Below are 19,641 nucleotides of genomic sequence, written 5' to 3' on the forward strand. Positions count from 1 at the left end.
ATATAAAGTAGAAGACAATCGAAACAATATTTAATATTGTTATTTATTTATAGTTACATTGCATTAAAAGATTTTTCACTTACCAGTCAGCTATACATCCTGTTATTAAGTGGCCGAAGATTAATCCTACCAGTAGGGAGAATTTTGCAATGTGGACTTTCCAGGCAGAATCACAAACAAGATCCCACTGGAAGGAAAAAAAAAAAAAAAAAGACAAATAAACTGAAATAACTTAGTTTCTCAGATGTGTTTAAACAGACTAATGTTGGCATAGAGCTTCTTCCAAATTTCAATCCTAGCGTGAGTGCATGGAAATGGCAGAGGAAAGCTTTCCCCCTCAAGTCAACTCCAGACCCCAGTAAGCAAATTAACGACTCATTTACTTCAGTGAGTTTTATCAGACTCTTAATTATTTAGTGACAATATCCAACGCTGCAGCAGCCCCAGACACCTACCACCAAAGCCCCGTGAAGCCCTCCGGCAGCAAGCCTGACAATTTAAGCGCAGGTTCCCCAACTGACCTCCTCAGGGCTGCCTGGAAACATGGGGAAAAGCAGCTGATGGCCGTTAGCTCCAGGCTCCCACGGACAAAGCGTCAAGACACTTCTGCTTTCAGAAAAGCATCCCGATTCCCCAGGTGGTGGAAGGGGACGAAGGCTAGCTAATGGCACGACTCACCAGGACAGGTCCTGGCACGGAGCCGGACGGGGCAGCCGAAGATCCCAGCACAACCCCATGACTCCTTGGGACAGCAGCACCCCCAGTGACATTTCACAGCTCGAAGATCAGACAGGGGCTGAACCTCCACACTAAAGCTACTGAAATTACCCTTTCTGTCCAAAGGAAGAGAAAAAGGACCATTTCAGGTGCCCCGTCATTAGGGTACTGCCTCATTCCCATGAGAAAGATGGGAACAACAAGGTTTCTGGTGAGGCTTCCCTAAACACCAAGACATTTTCCTCTGAGGCATTAGACTGAGGCTCAGGAGAATGGGGCTGTATTCCTGGCTTTAGACCAATATCCTCATTGCCCTCAGACATGTAACTTAATCTCTCTTATGCGTAAAGTGTGGACAGTACTATTATACCCTTGAATAAATGCAGGAAGATACGTTTGTTTGTGAAGTGTTCAAATATTGACGGTAATGGGACCCATACAAATTTCATGAAAAATAAGTACAGCTAACTTTGGAGAGTCAGGTACTCCAGAACTGAAACTTTGCAGAATGGCTGTTTGTGTGTAATGTAATAATAGCAGCAGCCCTCCTGACACCAGTACCTGAAGTTTCATGGCCAAAAACGCAAAGTAAAAGTATGCCATTTATTTTTAAATGTCAGATGCAACTCCAAAAGAAAGCTTCCCTCAAAAGAGTTCAGTTAGGTGGGCTGCACTTTTAAGCATTTCCATTACACACAGCCCTTCCACAAACACAGCTAGCTCCGACTCAGCCCTCTGGTTCAATGTCACAGGACACGTCCTCCCCATAACACACCACCTCACCAAGAAGTATAGCACTTTTGTGGCCAAAAAACCATGCCAGGTTTCAGGCTCAGGCTTTTTGTTTTAGTTAAACGTATTGTTGAGTTCCTCACTGCACTTACTTGTAGAAGTTGGAATGTACATGCCTGATCCTCCAACCTACAGACTGAAGGCACTAAGGAACCAAAAGCAAGTAGTATGAGCAAGTATTTTTTTCCACCAAATAGCTATGAATTATTTGCAGCAAACAGCTCAGCAAGGCAGTGAGAACTGCTCTCCAAAGATGTTGACTTTTTACAACTATTTAGCAAGTGGGGAAAATGCAATTCCTAATATTTGCAAATATAGAACCAATCTCCAGTTAGCAAAGAAAAATATCTGCCCAGACAAGCTACAAACAAAACAAAATTTGGGAGATACATCTGAGCTCCAGGCAGACTTTCAAATGCTCTGGGTTTATTTTCACAATCCAGAACGTGTATATGCTGCTTAAGACTTATAAATCATTTTTGTTTGTAGAGAACAAATTAAGGTTATTAAAAATAGTCATATTTATACAAGAACACCTTTTTAAAGGCAATCTCTAAAAGTTGTTCAATTTTTATTTTCTTGCTGTCAGAGGAACAGTTATGTCATCCAAGTGCAAAAAGAAAAAGCAGATATCCTGGTGTCTTTTCATTTTCACAGCTTACTATTGCTAGCCAAAGACAGCCAGCCCTTGCATAAGCCCCAGGCAGAGAATGTGCAGTACCAGATTACGCGTAGGTAAAGGTTCATGGCTGGAAGAGCCAAAATCTCATGAAGGGCTGTTGTGAAATTTCAGGCCAGGACCACAGATGTCAAACCACTTTGGCACATTGGTACACAGAGTAAGAGTTTAAAAGCAGAAGAAAAGTCAGTCAGCACGTCCTTCAGTGGTGCCTAAAATGCGCCCACCCCTTTTGATAACTTATCTGCAAGTCATCGTTTGCTTGTTTGTTTTTAAGGCTATTGCCCAAGTCCCCAGCTGTTCTGAAAATAAAAACACAGATTTCCTTGTAAACCCTGCATCTGGCCCTTTCCTGTCCTCAGTTAAGCACTCGCTCTGCAGGCCAGTGTAAATCAGAGCTGATCACCCAAGCCCACAAGGACAGCCTCGTCTAATGTGGGTGCTGACAGACATAGGCAGCCCCTGACCTTCCCCAAATCCCTCACTCTGCAAAACGCTCCGAACTCGTAAATAAGGAAATGGTGAAATATTTCAGCGGTTGCTTTAGCACAAACTTCCAGAGAATCTGCCACAACCCCAAATTACTTGCTCAATACTAGGAGCTCAGGCAGACCCCAGTTTCTCCGCTGACAGCTGTCAAAACCAGAGAGAGGTCACCACGAAGCAGTTATCCCAAATAGATTTGGCAGGACAGTGGTGGGTGCCACCAAGGCATCCGACTCGCAAAGAGGCAGAAGAATAAGGAGAGGGCACAAAAGAAAAATGGATGCTGCAGTCAAAAGCAGCCTCAGGTAAAGATGACATTAATAGGACAAAATACATATTTAATAACTAGCTTATCATCCCCACCCATCTTAACTTTGCAGCAGAGCAAACCAGCGAGGCTTCGTCATGTGGAAAGCACAGGAATTTTGCCAGAGACGTGCGCTCCCCCTTCCCTTCTCCATGGAAAAGCCAGAGGCAGAGGACTGCAGCCTCAGCTTGGAAGAGCTAGAAATAAAGCAGGGACCACTATATAGCACCAGTGCTGCCTCTCGCCTTACGTACACCTAGGGTCAGCAGAGCTTATTCGACACGTGCCTACATGGCACGGCCGTGCCCGGAGCCGTGGCAGGTCCTGCTGTTAAGTGCCGGCAGTTGCATCCCGCAACCATGACACTCTGATTTGCTCCACAGAGAAAGGAGTGACAGGTTTCCATGTCCCTGCAGAACAAAATGCTGGGCTGGGCAGCGCTGATGACAGTTCAAGTGGCACTCCAAGTAAATCCGCACTGGGAGATTGTTTTGGCTGGAAACTAGATGGTAATCCTCTACCGCCTCTTACAAAAGGTAGATTAATCTGTTACAAGCAGGGAGACCATTAAATCCTGTAACTGCTCTGGCTGAATTCCCTGGTGTCCCACTCGGGAGTTAACAGCGCCCAGCCTAAAGGAAGGATGCTGCTAAACTTACAGTACTCCCTGGGATTTCTCTTTGCATCCCTGGGTTTTGTCTGTCTTTCTGTCCTCCGTCCACCCTCCTAATGCAAGAGATCTGATAAAGTGACTTGCTAAACCAATAGGATTGTATTGTTATGCTGAAACAAAAATAACTATATATAAAATACGCCGGTGGAAAGGGAACATTTTAAAAAACAAAAGCTTTTTTTCATAGCAGTACAGCAATGTAAAGAATTTGCCACCTATGCAGACGTGCAATATATTGCAAGTGTTTTTTTCATGTTGTGACAGCATTTTTTTTTTTGTCAAAGCTTAAGGAGTCACACCTTCAGGATCCTAATGTTTAATTGATATCAGTGAGTCACCACCCATGCTGTGAGTCACTATGTTTCACATCAAGATGGAGGACTATTTGAAACATGAGATGCTTGGGAAGACATCTGGCAAAAGGTAATCCACGCCAAAAGTAACCATCCTGTAACTTATTTACAAGGGGTGAAAATCTGGACAGGGCTCACGCAGCGAGTCAGTATTTGCATTGAAGTTAAGTTATAAAAGTCAAAATGTAAAGTCTGCTGCATGTTTGTTACTACAAACTGCCTCAATGAAGGACTCCTGCCTCGAAAGCACTTGTCATCCAGAGGCTATAATGCCGTCTGTGGTGTCTAAACACACCGAATACCCACTGCAAAAGGTCTTAATAAGATGCGTACCAAGGATTTGGTTTGTTCTACCTTCACCCTGATTGCACAGAAAAGCGCAAGGCAGACCCTTCTGTCCTAAAAAGGGTAGAGAGACAGGAGGAGAGATGCTGTCATCCGACGTTTGCCTGGAGCCTGGCACAAAGAGCCCAGGAGAGGGGAGCTGGACACGCACACCCTCTCCCCACACCGTGGGTTCGTGGTCCGTTTCCGATGGCCGATGCCCAGATCGCTGCTGAAAGCAAGCAGACCCTTCCCCAGCCTGCAGGTAGGTCACAGCTCTGCTCCGACTACTCTCTGCACTGGTTTCAGTGCGAGGAGACCAGAGGGTCACCAGCTCCGCTGCCTTAGAAGACCCTAAACCCAGGCACGAAGCTGCACCCTGGGTCCTTCCCCAGCCAGGCAGCCCCTGGCTGCTGTGCTGCCCTTCGCAGACTCTGTCCCAGGGCACGTAACATGCCCCACACGCCATACGTGGCCTCTCCACTCCTAGAGAAAAGGTCCCACTTTGGAAGCCCCAGCCTCTACATACCACATACGCCACAGCTTACCACGGCAGCCCCAAACCCCTCCTGGGGAAAAGCCACAAGATCGCCTGCACATTAGATGGTGACTTTGAGACCAGTAAATGAAAATAAGAATCTAGCATTTGTCACTGAAGTTCCTGTGTGTTGGGTCTCGTATTTCTTTGTTCCTCTCCTTCCCGCTTCATCTTTTTATAACCAAACCCTGCCAATTTTCCCTGCACAGCACTAGAATCCATCTTCTATATAAATACCTCGTCCAGTGAGAGTTTAAATTTATGATGCCTTCAGACGCTCTTCGAGTGTTTTTCAAAAAAACCCAACAACCAACCACCAAAAAAAATCCCCACAAAGTTGTTTTTAAAAAGAATAAAATAATTTTCAAAAATACAATATATGTAACAAAAAGCAAAACAGTCCCTTTTCCTCGAGGAAATCTCCAAGTCAACAGACCAAGCACTAAAAAACCCCAACCAAACAACCCACCAAACCCCAAAACCCAATAGAAATGCAAAAAAAAGTCAGTACCTCTACCATAACATACCTACCACTAATGCCTTTTCCCAGTACTAAACTGTCCGAGTAGTACTCGTAGTTAGAGCCACAGGAGACCACTGTACCAAAATTTCCCTCCAGGCTGCTACAGGACAACACTTCTCCCCTCTGCTTCTCAACCCCTGGCCAAAGATGACACTCTGGCTGCTCTTTTAACGTTAAAGAAAGCGTGCAAGTTCCAGAAAATGGTGTGATGCTCAACTCTATAGAAAATAACTGTGCAGTTAAAGCACAATAAAGAGGTAGCAGGAGAAGCCTCCCAGAGGGATGTGCCAGCCCAAGTGCAACACCTGAACTTGGGCTGGTTTTACTGCCACAGGTGTCTCTATCTCCCTCTCAGCCATGGCAACAACAGAGCATTTAAACTATTTAACCTTCAAGGTTTGAAGTAAGGATGCCTCTCCTTTGAGTTTGCAGCTGGGCAAAGCACTCCCTGATCTGTATTTTAAGTGTTAATAAAGTGTTCTTGAGAACACCTGGCATTTTTTGACCACAAGTACAACCAGCTGGGTGGAAGTATGAAGGTGACATTTCAAAATGGGGACATTAAGAAGAGTAAAAAAATAAACCAAATAATCCTGGAAGACTTGAGAAGAAGGTATAAAAATGAATTATTTCCTCTTTCTTTGACCAGCCACATTCAGAAGCAAACATCTCCAAACTACATCTTTCCTTACGCTTTTATCGGACACAACTGGACCTACACGGAAAGCAGATGTGTCATTAAAAAAAAAACAACAAAAAAAAAACCCCAAGAAAAACAACAAACCACCTATTGAGAAATTTTGTTGTTTATTTTCTTTGAACAGCCGAAGAAGTCTACACCACCTACACTGGAATGCCTCAACCCACAACACAGTTAACACCTGGCTTTTAAGCTACTACCTCTCTGTATGATGCTAGACCTCCGAGTGCTGAGTACATCTAACTTTCTTCAGCTTTATCATAAGTGGATGCTTTTGCTGAAAATCTTCAACCAGTGCCTGAGTGTTTAGGACTTCTTAAAGATAGATTCTTCTAAAACAATTTTCTACTGAGCAAGTACACACTGGTATTTTGAGAGGTTTATAACCATCAAAGTTTGCAAGAACTTTTACTCAGATAGCAAAAGAGATACTGTGGTACCAGAGTATCACTTTTTGCTCAACATCTGCCTCCTTCCCATTCCTGACAAACCTGGGGTCCCTATTCCTGTACACTGGAGCTTGCTAACTCCATATGTGTGAGGGTTTGTTTTGTTCAGCTTCCTATCCAATTCATTTTTCTTACAGTGGGAACAACATTTTCTGCACTTTTCGTTCTCAGAAACCATCAAACCATTTCTGGCCATGACAGACACCTGGCAGGGAAAGCTGCAGTCCAGGAAAATGAACAGTGAACACAAGGTCACGTACCCAGAAATTGTCAAGTTGCTTTAACTACAGACATGACTGACTGCCTGGGCAACATACCATTTGAAAAATAAAGCAAAGAAACTACTGCTGACTACTACCACAAAGCCAAAGGTCTCAGGGACATGGGAAGGGAGGGGAGTGGGGAGAGAGAAAGAGGAGAGGGCGCGTGAGCCAGAGGACACGTGCTCGGTCTTCCAAGAAAGATATAATTAGATCGTGCAGCGTTGTATGAAAGCAGTTTCATGTACCTATGAAAACAGTTTCTATCCCCGCAAAACAGTACGGGACTGCACAACCATGGACTTCACAAATTTCCTTAATGGTTTCTGAAATTTAACATCATTAAAGTTGCTGAAATACATCCTTTAAAGCTGCATTTTCTGATATGCATGACTTCGCTGTGAAATTTCCACATTAATTTCTGAAGTGCATTTTTTTTTTTTTTTTTATGTCTGGTATTTCGGTCTTATAAAGCACACAGGCTCAGTGCCACGCTGCCACACACCACTGCGTGAACACCGACACATAAAATAGCACTTCCTCCTGGTTTGCAAACTTCAACTCCATCATGAAGATGGGACACCTAAGGCAGAGGCTGTGTCGAGCCGCTTGCCATCAGAGAGACAGAGACACCCTGCCTCCTATATTAACCACCTCAGGGTAACTAGGCTGAACCCACTACAGCCCACAGGGCGATGCTGTCCCACTCGCACCCAGCATCCGCGTGGCCCCATTCCCCCCCTCCAGCAGTAGAAAGGCGATGCTGACAGCACATGCATTACTGTAGCATCTCCTGCCTGCACCCACCGAAGCAGCGCCGGGCTGCCAGCCGAGCTGCACCGCACGCATCTGCGTGCCCTGTGTTGTATCTTACGCCCTTGGGTCATGGCTCGCCTGTAAGCGCCATCTCCCCAGGGTGGCGAGATGGGTCAAGCAACACCGCAACCACAAAACAAGCGCAAAACTTCAAATATGCAAAAGGACGCAAATCCACTTTGTTTCAGAACCAGTAAGCGAATCGGGAAAAGACTTTAAATTGAACGCTCTGCACTAAATTATTCCTTAGTCTATGCCATAAGCAAAAAAGACCCTCTGAGCTATCCAAGGAGCACATCAGCAGAGTCCCAAGATAACGAGATGCCACCTGAAACACCGCAAAACTGGAAAAGTTTCATCTACCCTTCAACTTCACACTTTAATTGGGAACAATTAGCTCTTGTGTTCCCAACCTTGCTCTCATCACAGATCTGTTTCTTTTCCCCACTGGGAGAGGGAAGAAGGAAGTTTGCTAAGTAAATAATCACCACTAATACGCTAACAATTAAAATATGATTTGTTAATCATATGACAGTCTTCTGAATACTCAAAATGATTAAATCAATTTTAGTAGCATCCATATACCACCCACTTCTCCACCACTACTACTTTTATTTCCAGTAGCAGGAGTTCCCTTTATTCTGAAACATTTTGATCTTCTCCAGCCTTCACCCTCCCCAGATTAGTCAACAAACTTGTTTCTCAGCTGATGCGATCTGCTTTGCTTTTTCCAACTCCATAATGTCATCTAACATCAAAGAGTTGGGAGATACAAAATCTTGCTTGCAACTTTCATGAACGCTATATTCATAATTTTCCAGAGAGCAGGATCAGGATATTTCCATCTTTCTTTTACATCTCTGTGCTGCAATTAAATAACTTTTCTACACATATTCCAACATCATTAGGAGCCACTGTAATTTTAAATCTATTCGTTGCTCTAACACCTGTAGCTGTTTGCCTCCCTCCAGCTGCATGAGAAGACCAGGAGAAACAACATCCATCACTAGGACTGACCGAGGCACACACAGAAAAATGGTTTTTGAGTGCCATTCCTCAGTTTTCAGCAGACAACCACCTTTATTCTGGACAAGTTATGTGCTTCTGGGACTTACTTCACAACCAAACTAAAAAGTTGAACTAGTTTTTAAATTTGTATTTAGAACAGGTCTAAGCACTGTAAATAGAAGCCATATGTAAAAAAAAACCCAGCGTTTCAGTTAAATATTAACATTCACTATCATCTGATTAGCGAAAACAAGTTAACACTTTGAGGACTAGTATTTTTCAGGCTGCCAAAACCACGCGTGCATAAAACATACTGCATGTGTGCAGGCTTGAGAGGGCTGACGTGGCAAAACCTGATTTACTCTCTTATTGGGCCTTTTGAAAAATTGGGGGGAAAAAAAACGTGAAAATGTCAAGCATGGCATAAAACTCTGAAATGGAGAAGGGGGAAGGAGGAGACAAGAGGAAGCCATTCCTCGTGAGAAATACTTGCTGAAAGTCACTGTAGATAAAAAGATCAGATACCTTAATTCTGACATGCAATTATTGCTGCCATGACCCTGCTCTCTCATCATTTGAGGGCTACAACTATTATAACTCAGGCAAGAAAAAAAGAAGAGGAAAAGGGTGGAAAAGAAGGTCTGGTATTAATTCAGACTTAAACAAATATTAAGGGGAAGGTAGAAAGGAGAAAAATATTTCACTTGTTTTACAAATCAAAATGTGAAACTGGTCTGTCAAGCTTGTATTGTTCAAGCAGAGAATGTTTTACACAGCCCTGGGAGACAGAGCAGGGGAAAAGGTCTTGCAGTTTAATTTACACTCCCTATCCTTCATAATATTTGTAGGGTGGACATTGTGACATTGTCTACACGTTCGTGGACTTTGGTCTGGAGGCCAGGAGGAGACTGGGCAGCTCCAGAGTGCTGCAGAGTAACAGGGAGACAGTACTTGAGCCAAAATGAATTTCTCCATAACTGTCTGGAGCCAAGAAACTTTTTCCAGGGAACCAGACCACCCTGCTCTGAAAACAGTGTGCAAGGGTAACTATAAATCACACGCTTCTAGACAAGGTGAACGTACGGCTTCCCTGCATCTCACAAGTAGCGTTCCTGATTCTCCTGGCTTTGTTGCTTGTGGATCTAGATAGGCGTCCCAGAAACAAGTATCAGGGTATATTCACTTATTTAGTCTTTTGTTCTTGTGTTTCAGTAGAACAACTGGCATTGGGGACTCTCCCAAATTAAAAGACAAAAATCCTAACAAAGCCTTGTACTATACATTGAATTTTCCTCCTGGGAAGTAGTTAGAAAAAAAAAAAAAGAACTAAAAAAAAAAAAAAAAAGAGTCTTCACAGGAAGAAGTCCCACCCAGCCCGAATGTCGCGGTTGCACCCACCACAGGCGTGCACAGCTGCCAGCCACTGATCCCTCCCCCACCATGCATGAATAGGCACCGACCTACTGCACGTTCCCAGCAGGTATGACGTGGCCCAGATTGGTGGGAGCTACTCAACGCACACGTTAATCATTGCTGCCTGCCAGGTTTTACAGGCTGGTGGCACGGCAGGCTCCCCAGCACCCGTACTGGGCATGGGCCAGCACGGCTCTGGTACGGCACTGAGCGGTTACCAGATGCTGACACTGGTTTTGCCTGGATACATCTGCAACACACCCTGATGACACATTCTGGAAGGGGCTTGAACCTCTTTTCTCCCTCCTTCAGGTCCCTTCCTTCCCCTTTGACTTTAAAAGGGTACTCGGAATGCACACAAGGTCACCCATTGTCAAAAGCCAACTGGAAAAGAATATAAAAATAAATTACATTACGAGAGCTAAGCATGCATTTCAGAGTTGAGGCGACCAGAGCCCAAGAGAAGCTGCTCTGAGGGAATTCAGTGCATGAATTGACCACTCAGCACTGCTGCAAAGCTGCAGCATCTTCCTCTTGACAGGGTTCTCTGATCTTCTACAGATAGTCTATAGCAAACCCCACTCCTTTCTTCTACAGTAAGATCTGAGCCTAATTAATTCCACAGTTAATTCGTGGGCAACCCAGCACCAGCCAGGCTGTGCTGCAGAACAGCAGGAGGAGGAATAAGTATGAAAGGGAAGGAGTGAGAGCAACCGTCCCAGGCAAGGATGCCAGGTAGCACAGAGGAGAAACCAGGCAGAAACAAATAGGCTGACAGGGAAAACAAAAGACAAGGTACACAAAAGCACTGGATCCCTTTCAGCATTTTCTAAATTTAGCAGCTCTCTAGAATTCATTTGGAAAGCTTTAATTTAGGACTTTACACCATTAGTATGGCCAAAATTTTTTAAGTTTAGGAAAACCATAAGTTTCATACTATTCCAGATGTTATTTCATTAAAAAATGAACACCTTCATGTTTGGCTGGCCTGTAATCCTCATCTCAACGCTACCATCAGAACTGGCTCCAAATTAGATGCCTTCCTAAGTGCTAGTTTCTCCTCTTTGACAAACGCTTTAAGAAAAAACATGAGGTCATCTTTTATAATCGCAGTCTGGTAGCCAGAGTAAGAAGAGGTAAAACTGTTAGTGAGCTTCAGAAACTTGGTTTTAAACTGCCTGAACAGCTGGTAAATATACACCATAGCCTGCAACTTCTGCCACAGCGTGGGCAGGGTCAATATATTTAAACTAAATGACCAAGATACAGGATGTATTAGGGAGTGGAAACAAAAACAAACAAAACCCCAACTATTTCAAACATCACGTCCATCCATAAAAAAAAACCAAAAAAGCAGTTTGACATAGGCACAGAAAATGAGGAATATGGAAGGCTCAGTAGCCAGTCTTGGAAAGCTGAGAATGACTTTAAGACATTTCAATACAGAATTACCTTCCTCGAGGATCATTGCTAGTTCTACCCATGCTACAAACTATTTACGGTAGGCTGAAATCAGATTCCTGTATCTGAGACACTTTATCTAAGGATGATAATAAATATTAACTCTATGTACATTCTCTGTAGTGAAAAAAGAATCCATACCAGACAGAAAACCTAAGAGTACCTGAGTTCTGATGTCAGTATTGGTCTTAACACAGTCTCTGTTTTCTAGACCAATTGCCTCATACAACACACACACACACACCCCACACCCCCCCCAAAATAAATAAGCCCAGTATCTAGGCTCACTAAACAAGTATTTGCAGTCTGGTGATATCAGACGTGGTTATCTCAAACATCAGGTAATTTGCTGTTTGCAGGCAGGCAGAGGACAGTCCTTCACCACCAGGAAACTGCAGGAACTGTTCCCGAAGCAGCCATCCCTTTCCTTCACGCCACTCAGCCAGAAACTCGCCCCGTTGTTTTAGGGTGTTGTTCACCAGCGCCCTGATAACCAGGAAACTCCATCACCACGTTCAGTGTGTCCGGGCAGGCCCCGGGGCAGCTCCAGCAGGACAGGCCACCAGCTCTCCCTGCTCCCTCTTCAACAAGCAGATTTCTCAAGTCTGCGAGCGCTCAGACCAGCAACCGCTAACTCTTTATCAGCTAACCTGCAGAGGGAAGGGGGGGGGGGGGGGTAAGTTTGGGATCTCTCCCAAATAGTAGTGAAAGTTTGCTCTGGTCTGCCAGTATTTCTGGATACCTCTGACCACAGGGACTTGTTGACCCCTTCAGCACCCGTTAGGAGCACAGAGAGTCATTCCAAAACCTCATCCGAAAGAAATTTAACACAGTCTTTCTGCCCATTGCAAGTATCTGCCTTGCAGGTCCCTACACACCCTTCAATCTGCGCAAGGGAAGCACGGGCATGGGCGATATACTAGCTTCAATCCTGCCACTTCTGACCCAACTATCGCGCTGGGTTCAATAACTTGAGGTTTTCACTGATTTGGGACCAGGTAGAAGCCAGTCAGCCAGGAACCAACCCTGACAAGACAAATCCTGGCAGTTGCAGGAAAAAAGAGAAGCATCAGCATTTCTGAAGTCTCTTTGCAGAGACCAGCCAACTGAAGGATACACAGAAATGAGTGAGATTCCAGGCACAAATAGGAGGAGGTAAGGATGGCACAGCTCTTATTTTGGGAAGGACCTTGTCAGAGCAATCTCTTCAAATTAATTAACAACTATACTCTCAAAGTCTACTTGAAATGCATACCTATCCCCTACCCCAGCAAATATCACCTCACAAGCAGTGCCAAATTTATCGTCACTATTATCGCACACATTTGTTTGTTGTGCCATTTCTGGCTACTTGCAGATACCTGCAATAATCCTATGAGACAACACCACGGTCTACGGCATGTGTCACTGCACAGAGCCATTTCACTTTATTAACCCAGCAGAAAATCCAGGAAAAATAAGATAATTTAAAAAAATTTATTTAAAGAGAAAGTTTTCTACCAGATTAGCAAGCTGAGTCAGCTGAAGGTGTATCCAGAAAAGTGCCAGAACTACCATAAGAGCAAGGGAAAGAAAGGCTGGTAGGGCACAGACATCTCCTCTTGCAGGAGCAAAGAGCATCTCATCACAGCCTGAACCGATCCAAGCTCACACCAAGACAGCACTGCCCAGCGCTCACTGCATGGCAGCACTGTGCCTGGACCATTTGGCTCTCCTTAGTTAAGCTCTGCTTTTTTTGGAGGGGACAATTTGCTAGAGGCTCAGCCAAATTGGCACGAGAAGGATCGAACCAGTGGCAAATAGGTAAAACGATGGCATGTTACTTGGAAAAGATGATGACTCAACCCAAATCAAGTGGGAAGTTGAGAGCCAAGAGAACAGCATTGCAGCAAAACAAGGCATCTGGAGCAGAAAAGCAGCCACAACAGGAATTCCCTTGTGACTAGACATGAAATATTATTACATAATTGCTCTGGGTGATTAAAACGCAGCCTTCAACAAACCACTTCCCTCTACGCCACCCCCAAGAGGTGGAAGGATCTGGAACGCTGCGGGTGCACACAGAGGGATGCTGTGCCATCAACCGCTGCAATTTAATCAAGCCTCAATCCCTGCCCATTATCAGCTTTTGGTGTCCATTATACAAATTGGCATTCAGAACAACAAACAACCCCACCACATAATGCAATCGACCACAGCGGACAGGTCATCCTAGTAACAGAGGGAAAAAACCTATACCCATCAATCCTTCTGTGAAAACTTTGCTCCAAGGTTAGAGGCCGGCTTTGCAGATGGTCAGAAGACCCAGGCACTACAGAAGTTAACGAGAAGGTTAGAAAAGTCCCTGCTGAATACACACTCCAACTTCCTGCTAGGCTTCGTGGCTCTGTATGTTTAGATGTCATTACGTTGTTTATTGCGTTAATGCTGATAATTTACCTGCAGCATCACTTTGCAAATGGGTAAAATGAGACCTCGGGTTTCCCCAGGGCAAAAAAGGAGATTATTTCTCAGCATCCCTCCTTTGGACAGTGGCAAGATACATGGACCGTCTGAAAGACAGATATTTTTTTTTTTTTTTTTTTACTAGCCTTTTGCCTGAAGGCTAGTTCAGGATACATCTCTCAAACAATACACATGCACTCTGTTTATAGCAGTGTGATAACGCTGATGTTGTGATAAAGAATAGATGAAAATCCTCAAAGAAGCATTTAGCAGTGAAAAAGCCTTACAAGTGAATTGTCCTGAAGGAAGATATTTATGTACAAAGCAAGTTGAAGTCCAAGATTTATGTACCAGGTCAGGACATTAGCTCAGCTGGGTGATTTAATACGGCCACTGGAATCCCTGGGGTTAAATTATGCATCTGACCTCTTTGCTGTATGTATTTCAAGAGTGTTAAATAATAAGCAGTACGTCCTTTATTACCATTTCCAGTTCTAATGACTGGCAGCACTATAAAAAGCACCGTTCCCAGTGACTCAGTCAAGGAGGTCAGGATAATGGCAGCACCTAGTGTGGCAACGCCACTCTTCAAGGAAGGTGCCAGGTCACCCCCGGCTCCAGCAAAGACTCAAAGGGAAGCGGGGCTGGACACGGCAAGACCTCCACTCCATCAATCCCAAGCACGACACAGACTGGGAGAAAATGGGCGCCGGGGAAGGGAGACCCGAGAAAGCCGGGACAGAGAGACAACGTCTGATGAAAGGTACTGTTAGGAGAGAGACTATGGAGACAGTGAAACTTAACACAGTTTAAGGACAGATATCTGCTCCTGGGGAACGGGGGACAGCAGCATCTCACATGCACGTACATCAACAAAACGCAGAACAAGAAATATGCTTCGTGCTAAATAACCACAAGCGTTTCGTCGTTTCTGAAGACAAAGCAATGATGGAGCATCCAGCAGCTATTAGCTTGGACCGTTGAAGATGAGAACAAGGGGGTTTACTGGCCAAACAAAAGTGCATTTTTTATTAATATACTTTTGGCTCTCTTTATGACATTTCAATATAACCCCTGGCTACTACACAGATGAGCGTATATTAGACTAAGATTTAATAAGACTCTGTTTAGAAAGATGAGAACATTGCATAATACATTACAGAAACAAATGTATTTCTGAGGGGACTTAAGGGAGATCTGAACATCCAGTCTTCTGAATTCATCCAGGGCAGCTCTTTCTCACAAAGGGCGGTGGGATGCACGTAAGAGGAGTCAGCAGTTCGGAGAACTGCTCCCACAGTATCAGAGCTCCTGGGGGGTCATAAGAGAGGAAGTCCGAATTAAGCTACACTGATGTTCTGCCTGGGTTTTTCCTCTCTTTGTTCATTAGGATAAAAACAGACAGCACACCCACCCAGGAAACCCCCTAAACAAAAGCACAAACTAAGGAGGAATCCTGACCCCAAGAAAACACCCTAATTATAATTACATGGGATTACAAATCAAAGCGTAAAAGCTGCCAAGTTTTGGAAGCAAGCATACAACAAAAATAAAAACTCCACACTGGAAAAACCCATAGTCTCAAAAGATGATTATTATTCTTTCTAATAGAAAACAAGACAGCAGGGACCACAGATGTTTATTTATCCCTTAAAATTGATCTGCCCTTTACCACAAGTTCTTCCAAAGAACGCTTTTTTTTATTATTTTTTAAAGAAGCATGCAAGACAGCAAACTAACTCTCCCTCGACCTTTTGTGGCCAGCTTGATGATGACCTTCAAAAGGTTCAAACATTTAAAAAATTATTTATTTATTTATTTTACAGCTCACCCTAAAAAGAAATATTTCAAGATCTTTCTTTTTTTTTTTTCCACACTCAAGCATCAGTGTTAAACCCAAAACATATGAATAGCTCAGTCTCTGGTTATAAACAGAAGAAAATCTGCCTCTCTTAAATGTCAAATTTCATTACGTACTTCTACATCACAAACCATTCAAGTCCACCATGTGCCTGTGTTTTTCTCATGAAAGAAAGGTAGCTGGGTTACTTTTTTTTTTTTTTTTTTTAAAAATCCATTCTGGGTTCAAGGTTTTGAGGGATTTGCTTTACCTGCTTTTTCCCTGTTGCACACGCCTTCAAGGGACACAAAGAAAACCTGAAATTATTTTCAATGATTACATACGAACGCGTGCCAGCTGACCAAAGAATAATCATGCCGGTCGTCTGATTATTGCTGCATTTCTTTCTCCCAACTAGATAAGCACAGTTAATCCAAAACACTGCCCTCAGGCAGGAAGTAATTTTTGCTGATCTTGGGGGGGGAGGGGGTGTCCTGAGATTAAGGAAACTACTTTCCTGGTGTAACAGTTTCATTTTACTTTTCCAAGAGCTTCCAGTTGCCTGTTAATACCAACGAGGCCCATCCACAGCCGGCAGGGCTTTTGCAGGGCTGGTACTACAAAAAAGCAAAAGCTTTCAGGTGAAAAGGCGAGGCGTTTCTTTCTGCACACGCTGCTCAGCAAATATGAAGCAAGAGCAGAAAGCGGCGCAGCCCTCCTCACTAGAAATTTTCCACCTTAGCCATTCCATTAGGAAACACAAAACAGCAGCACGTACTTTCTGCCTCTGGAGTACAACAACTTGCGTGAGACGTTTCTTCTTCTATGGCTCTACCGAAACAGTTATCAAGGGAATAAGTACAAAACAAGAAGAATTCGGAGAACTTTGCCTCGTTTTCCTCCCAACAGCGACCACCTCACCAGCTTCCGCAGCAATCAACCTGGGGTTTGGTTTGTACGGCTGCTTTCGCATACTTACACAAAGATGAGCGATATCGCAACTAGAGCCTTCTCCACAACCCCTTCCCCGCGCTAGCCGGCGACGCTCGCCTGCAGCGTCTTCCCCACAGACACCCGCGTCCCAAGACGGCGGGACAGCTGCGGCTCCCGGGATCCCAAAAAGCCGCCAAGGATCCCATTTCAGGAGATGATAACTTTGCGGCTCAGTGCCGCAACCGGCACCCAGGTGCGAACCCGCAGGACGGACGCCCAGGGAGGGAAAGGATTACGGGGGTGCGGGACTTACTCCTGGTGGGAAGGTAACTCGCGGGGCACCTGAGCGGCCCAGGCAGGGACAGATCCGCGCGTCCAGCTGCTCCCCTTGTCTTGGGAAGAGCGGGTGCCGAGCGGGGCCGGGGTCGGGCCGAGGGGGGATCCGTGAGGGCTGGACGGGGGTGCCGAGGGAAGGCGCCTTTCTCACCTTGCTCACGACGTTTTGGACGAGGCCGGCTCTGATGCGGTAGTGCCACTCGTGGCAGTCGCACTCGCTGGCGTTGCCCCCCGCGGGGGTGGGCAGCCCCGGCGGGGGGAAGATGCTGCCGTTGCCGCTGTGGTTGGCGTGGCTCGGCGCCAGGGACCCGCTCCAGTTGCCCTGCCCGTCCGCCTCCCGGCACCAGAAGTCGGGCTGGTCCAGGAGGAAGGAGTCCGAGAACTTGCTGAAGCCGATGAAGAGGGCCGGCACCCAGGTGAGCAGCACCAGGGTCCGCTGGTACCCGCCGCCCAGCCCCCCGAGGAAGGGCAGGACCGAGCCGTCGTAGTCGAGGAGCAGCGGGCTGCAGGCGGCGGGCGGCGGCACCGGCACCGCCTGGATCTCGGCCCCGGCGACGTTGGCGGGGGGCGGCCCGGGGGGAGCGGCGGCGGCGGCGGCGGCGGCGGGTCCCCCCCCCCACGGCTCCCGGCACCGAGCCGTTCTCCTCCGGCAGCGGCCGGCCCCCGCCGCCCGCTTCGCGGCGCCGGTCTATCGCCATCCGGCCGCCCGGGGGGGGGGGCTCACATAAGGGGGGGCTGGGGCAGCCCCGGCTCCCTCGCGAGTCCTTCCCTGCCTCTCCTCCACGCACACACACACACACACCTTGCGACGTAATATACCGCACACACGCTCCCGGCCGGAGCCGGCAGGAGAGGGATGGGGGAGGCGAGGAAGGAGAGGGGCGAAGAAAGGGGGAGGCACCGAGCGAGCCCCCTCGCTCGCTCCCTTCCTCACCCGCACCCTGCGGCCACGAACCGCTGCAGCTGCCGGCGGTGCCCCCCCTCCCCTCGCCTGTGCGTCAAGCTGCACTCATCCCAGCTCTCCCTTCCCCCCGCCGAGAGGCACCGCCGAAAAGAAAAAGAAGGATCCAGCCGGATCCGAGCATGCAATGGGCCAAAGGAGAGGGAGGGAGAAGGGGGGGGGGGGGGGGGAAGGAAGAGAAGAAGGGGGGGGGGGGGGAAAGAAAAAACAAACCACCCTGCGAACCAAACCCTGCAACAACAAACCAAGCAAAACCGGTGCAGCAAGGCTCTAGGAACACGCCTCCTCTCCCGGTTTTGGCGAGGAGGAGGAGGAGGGAGGAGAGGGAAGGCGAAGGGAGGAGGAGAACAAAATAACAGCTCCCGACGCGGCTTCCCCGCTTCCCGCACGGCTAAGGGTCCCCCCCCGGCCGCGGCAGCAGCGGCGGCGGCAGCCCCCGGCACCCCCCCGCCGACCCCTCGCAGCCCCCCGTCCCGCACATCTGGCTCCGCAGCAAGGGGCCCCTCCGCGGCCCGGGCTGCGGGGACCGCCGCCGCCGTGCGCCTCCCGCGACAGCCCCGCTCGCCGAGCCGAGCCGAGCCGAGCCGTGCCGCCGGCCGCACCTCCAGGGGCGGGCAAGCCCGCCCGGCTCCTCGCCCTCCGCCTCCCGGCAGCCCCCACCTGCCGGCCCGGCCCCGCCGCCGCCGCCCCCCGCTCCGCCCCCCGCGGTGCCGGGCGGCCGCACCTGCTCCCGCCGCGCCGCCGGCCCGGCCCGGCCCGGCCCCCCTGCAGGGACCCGCCGCCGCCGCCGGGGGCGGGACGACGGCGCCGCGGGGCGGGGAGGGGAGGGCGGCGGGGCGGCCCCGCGTGGGCTCCGCGCCGCCCCCGCGTGGGCTCCGCGCCGCCCCGCGGCCGCGCCGCGCTCCGCCGCGCCGGGGCAGGTATGAGCGCGGTCGTGGGGCGGGCAGGGCGAGGGCGAGGGCCGGGGAAGGAGGTGCCGCGGCTCTACGGCGCGCTGTTCGTTCCGTATCAATTATTGACGGGGCATCCCTTTAATAATGCAGTGCGGCTGCGGCTGGGCCGGGCCGGAGGAGCACCGCACCGGGGAAGCCGAGTGGCAGGAGCGGCAGGGGCGGCTGGGGAGGGCAGGCTGGAGCGGGGACGGACCCGCGGGGAAGACCCCGAAGTCGAGGGGGACGTTTCCGAGACCTAGAGCGGTGGGAGGAGACGTACCTGCCTCGCTTCGGCCAGGCTGTCAAATTAGTACACGCTTAAAAAAAATGATAATCGCGTTAACGGCTGACATGAATGGTAAAATTAATTGTAAAATAGGCAGTTCAAATTCGTGAAGGTTATTTTTATGTTAAGCTAAATTTACTTCAGCGTGCAAGTGCCTCAGACTATTTTCATCGTGGAGCATAGCCCGTGCATTACTGAACTGTGCGGTTATTTTTGCCTTTGGAAGAAGGGAAAGAGAGACAACAGATCAATATATGCTTGTACACACGAACATGGCTAGTGAGCAGAAAATGCTTGTGTGCATTAGAAGAGGACCGGCATCATTACCGAATATAAATGGAAGAGCAAGTTGTCGGTGGATTTTCATTTACTTGACCCGGTCTCTGCAAGCGAGTTACTGTATACCATC

General features: G+C 47.7%; 1 protein-coding gene across 1 annotated transcript in view; it reads right to left on the bottom strand.

The window, feature by feature from the left end:
• The window catches only part of SLC22A23 (solute carrier family 22 member 23), a 118,903-nt gene extending 100,747 nt beyond the window's left edge, over positions 1 to 18,156 (bottom strand). Inside the window, 3 exon segments of the mRNA XM_049823956.1 lie at positions 84 to 187; positions 17,205 to 17,660; positions 17,662 to 18,156. Coding sequence (XP_049679913.1) covers positions 84 to 187; positions 17,205 to 17,660; positions 17,662 to 17,751 — 650 coding nt within the window. The 5' untranslated portion in view covers positions 17,752 to 18,156.
• Between the last annotated feature and the right edge of the window lie 1,485 nt (positions 18,157 to 19,641).

The sequence above is a fragment of the Accipiter gentilis genome, chromosome 20, assembly GCF_929443795.1.
Source record: "Accipiter gentilis chromosome 20, bAccGen1.1, whole genome shotgun sequence".
Classification (NCBI taxonomy): domain Eukaryota; kingdom Metazoa; phylum Chordata; class Aves; order Accipitriformes; family Accipitridae; genus Astur; species Astur gentilis.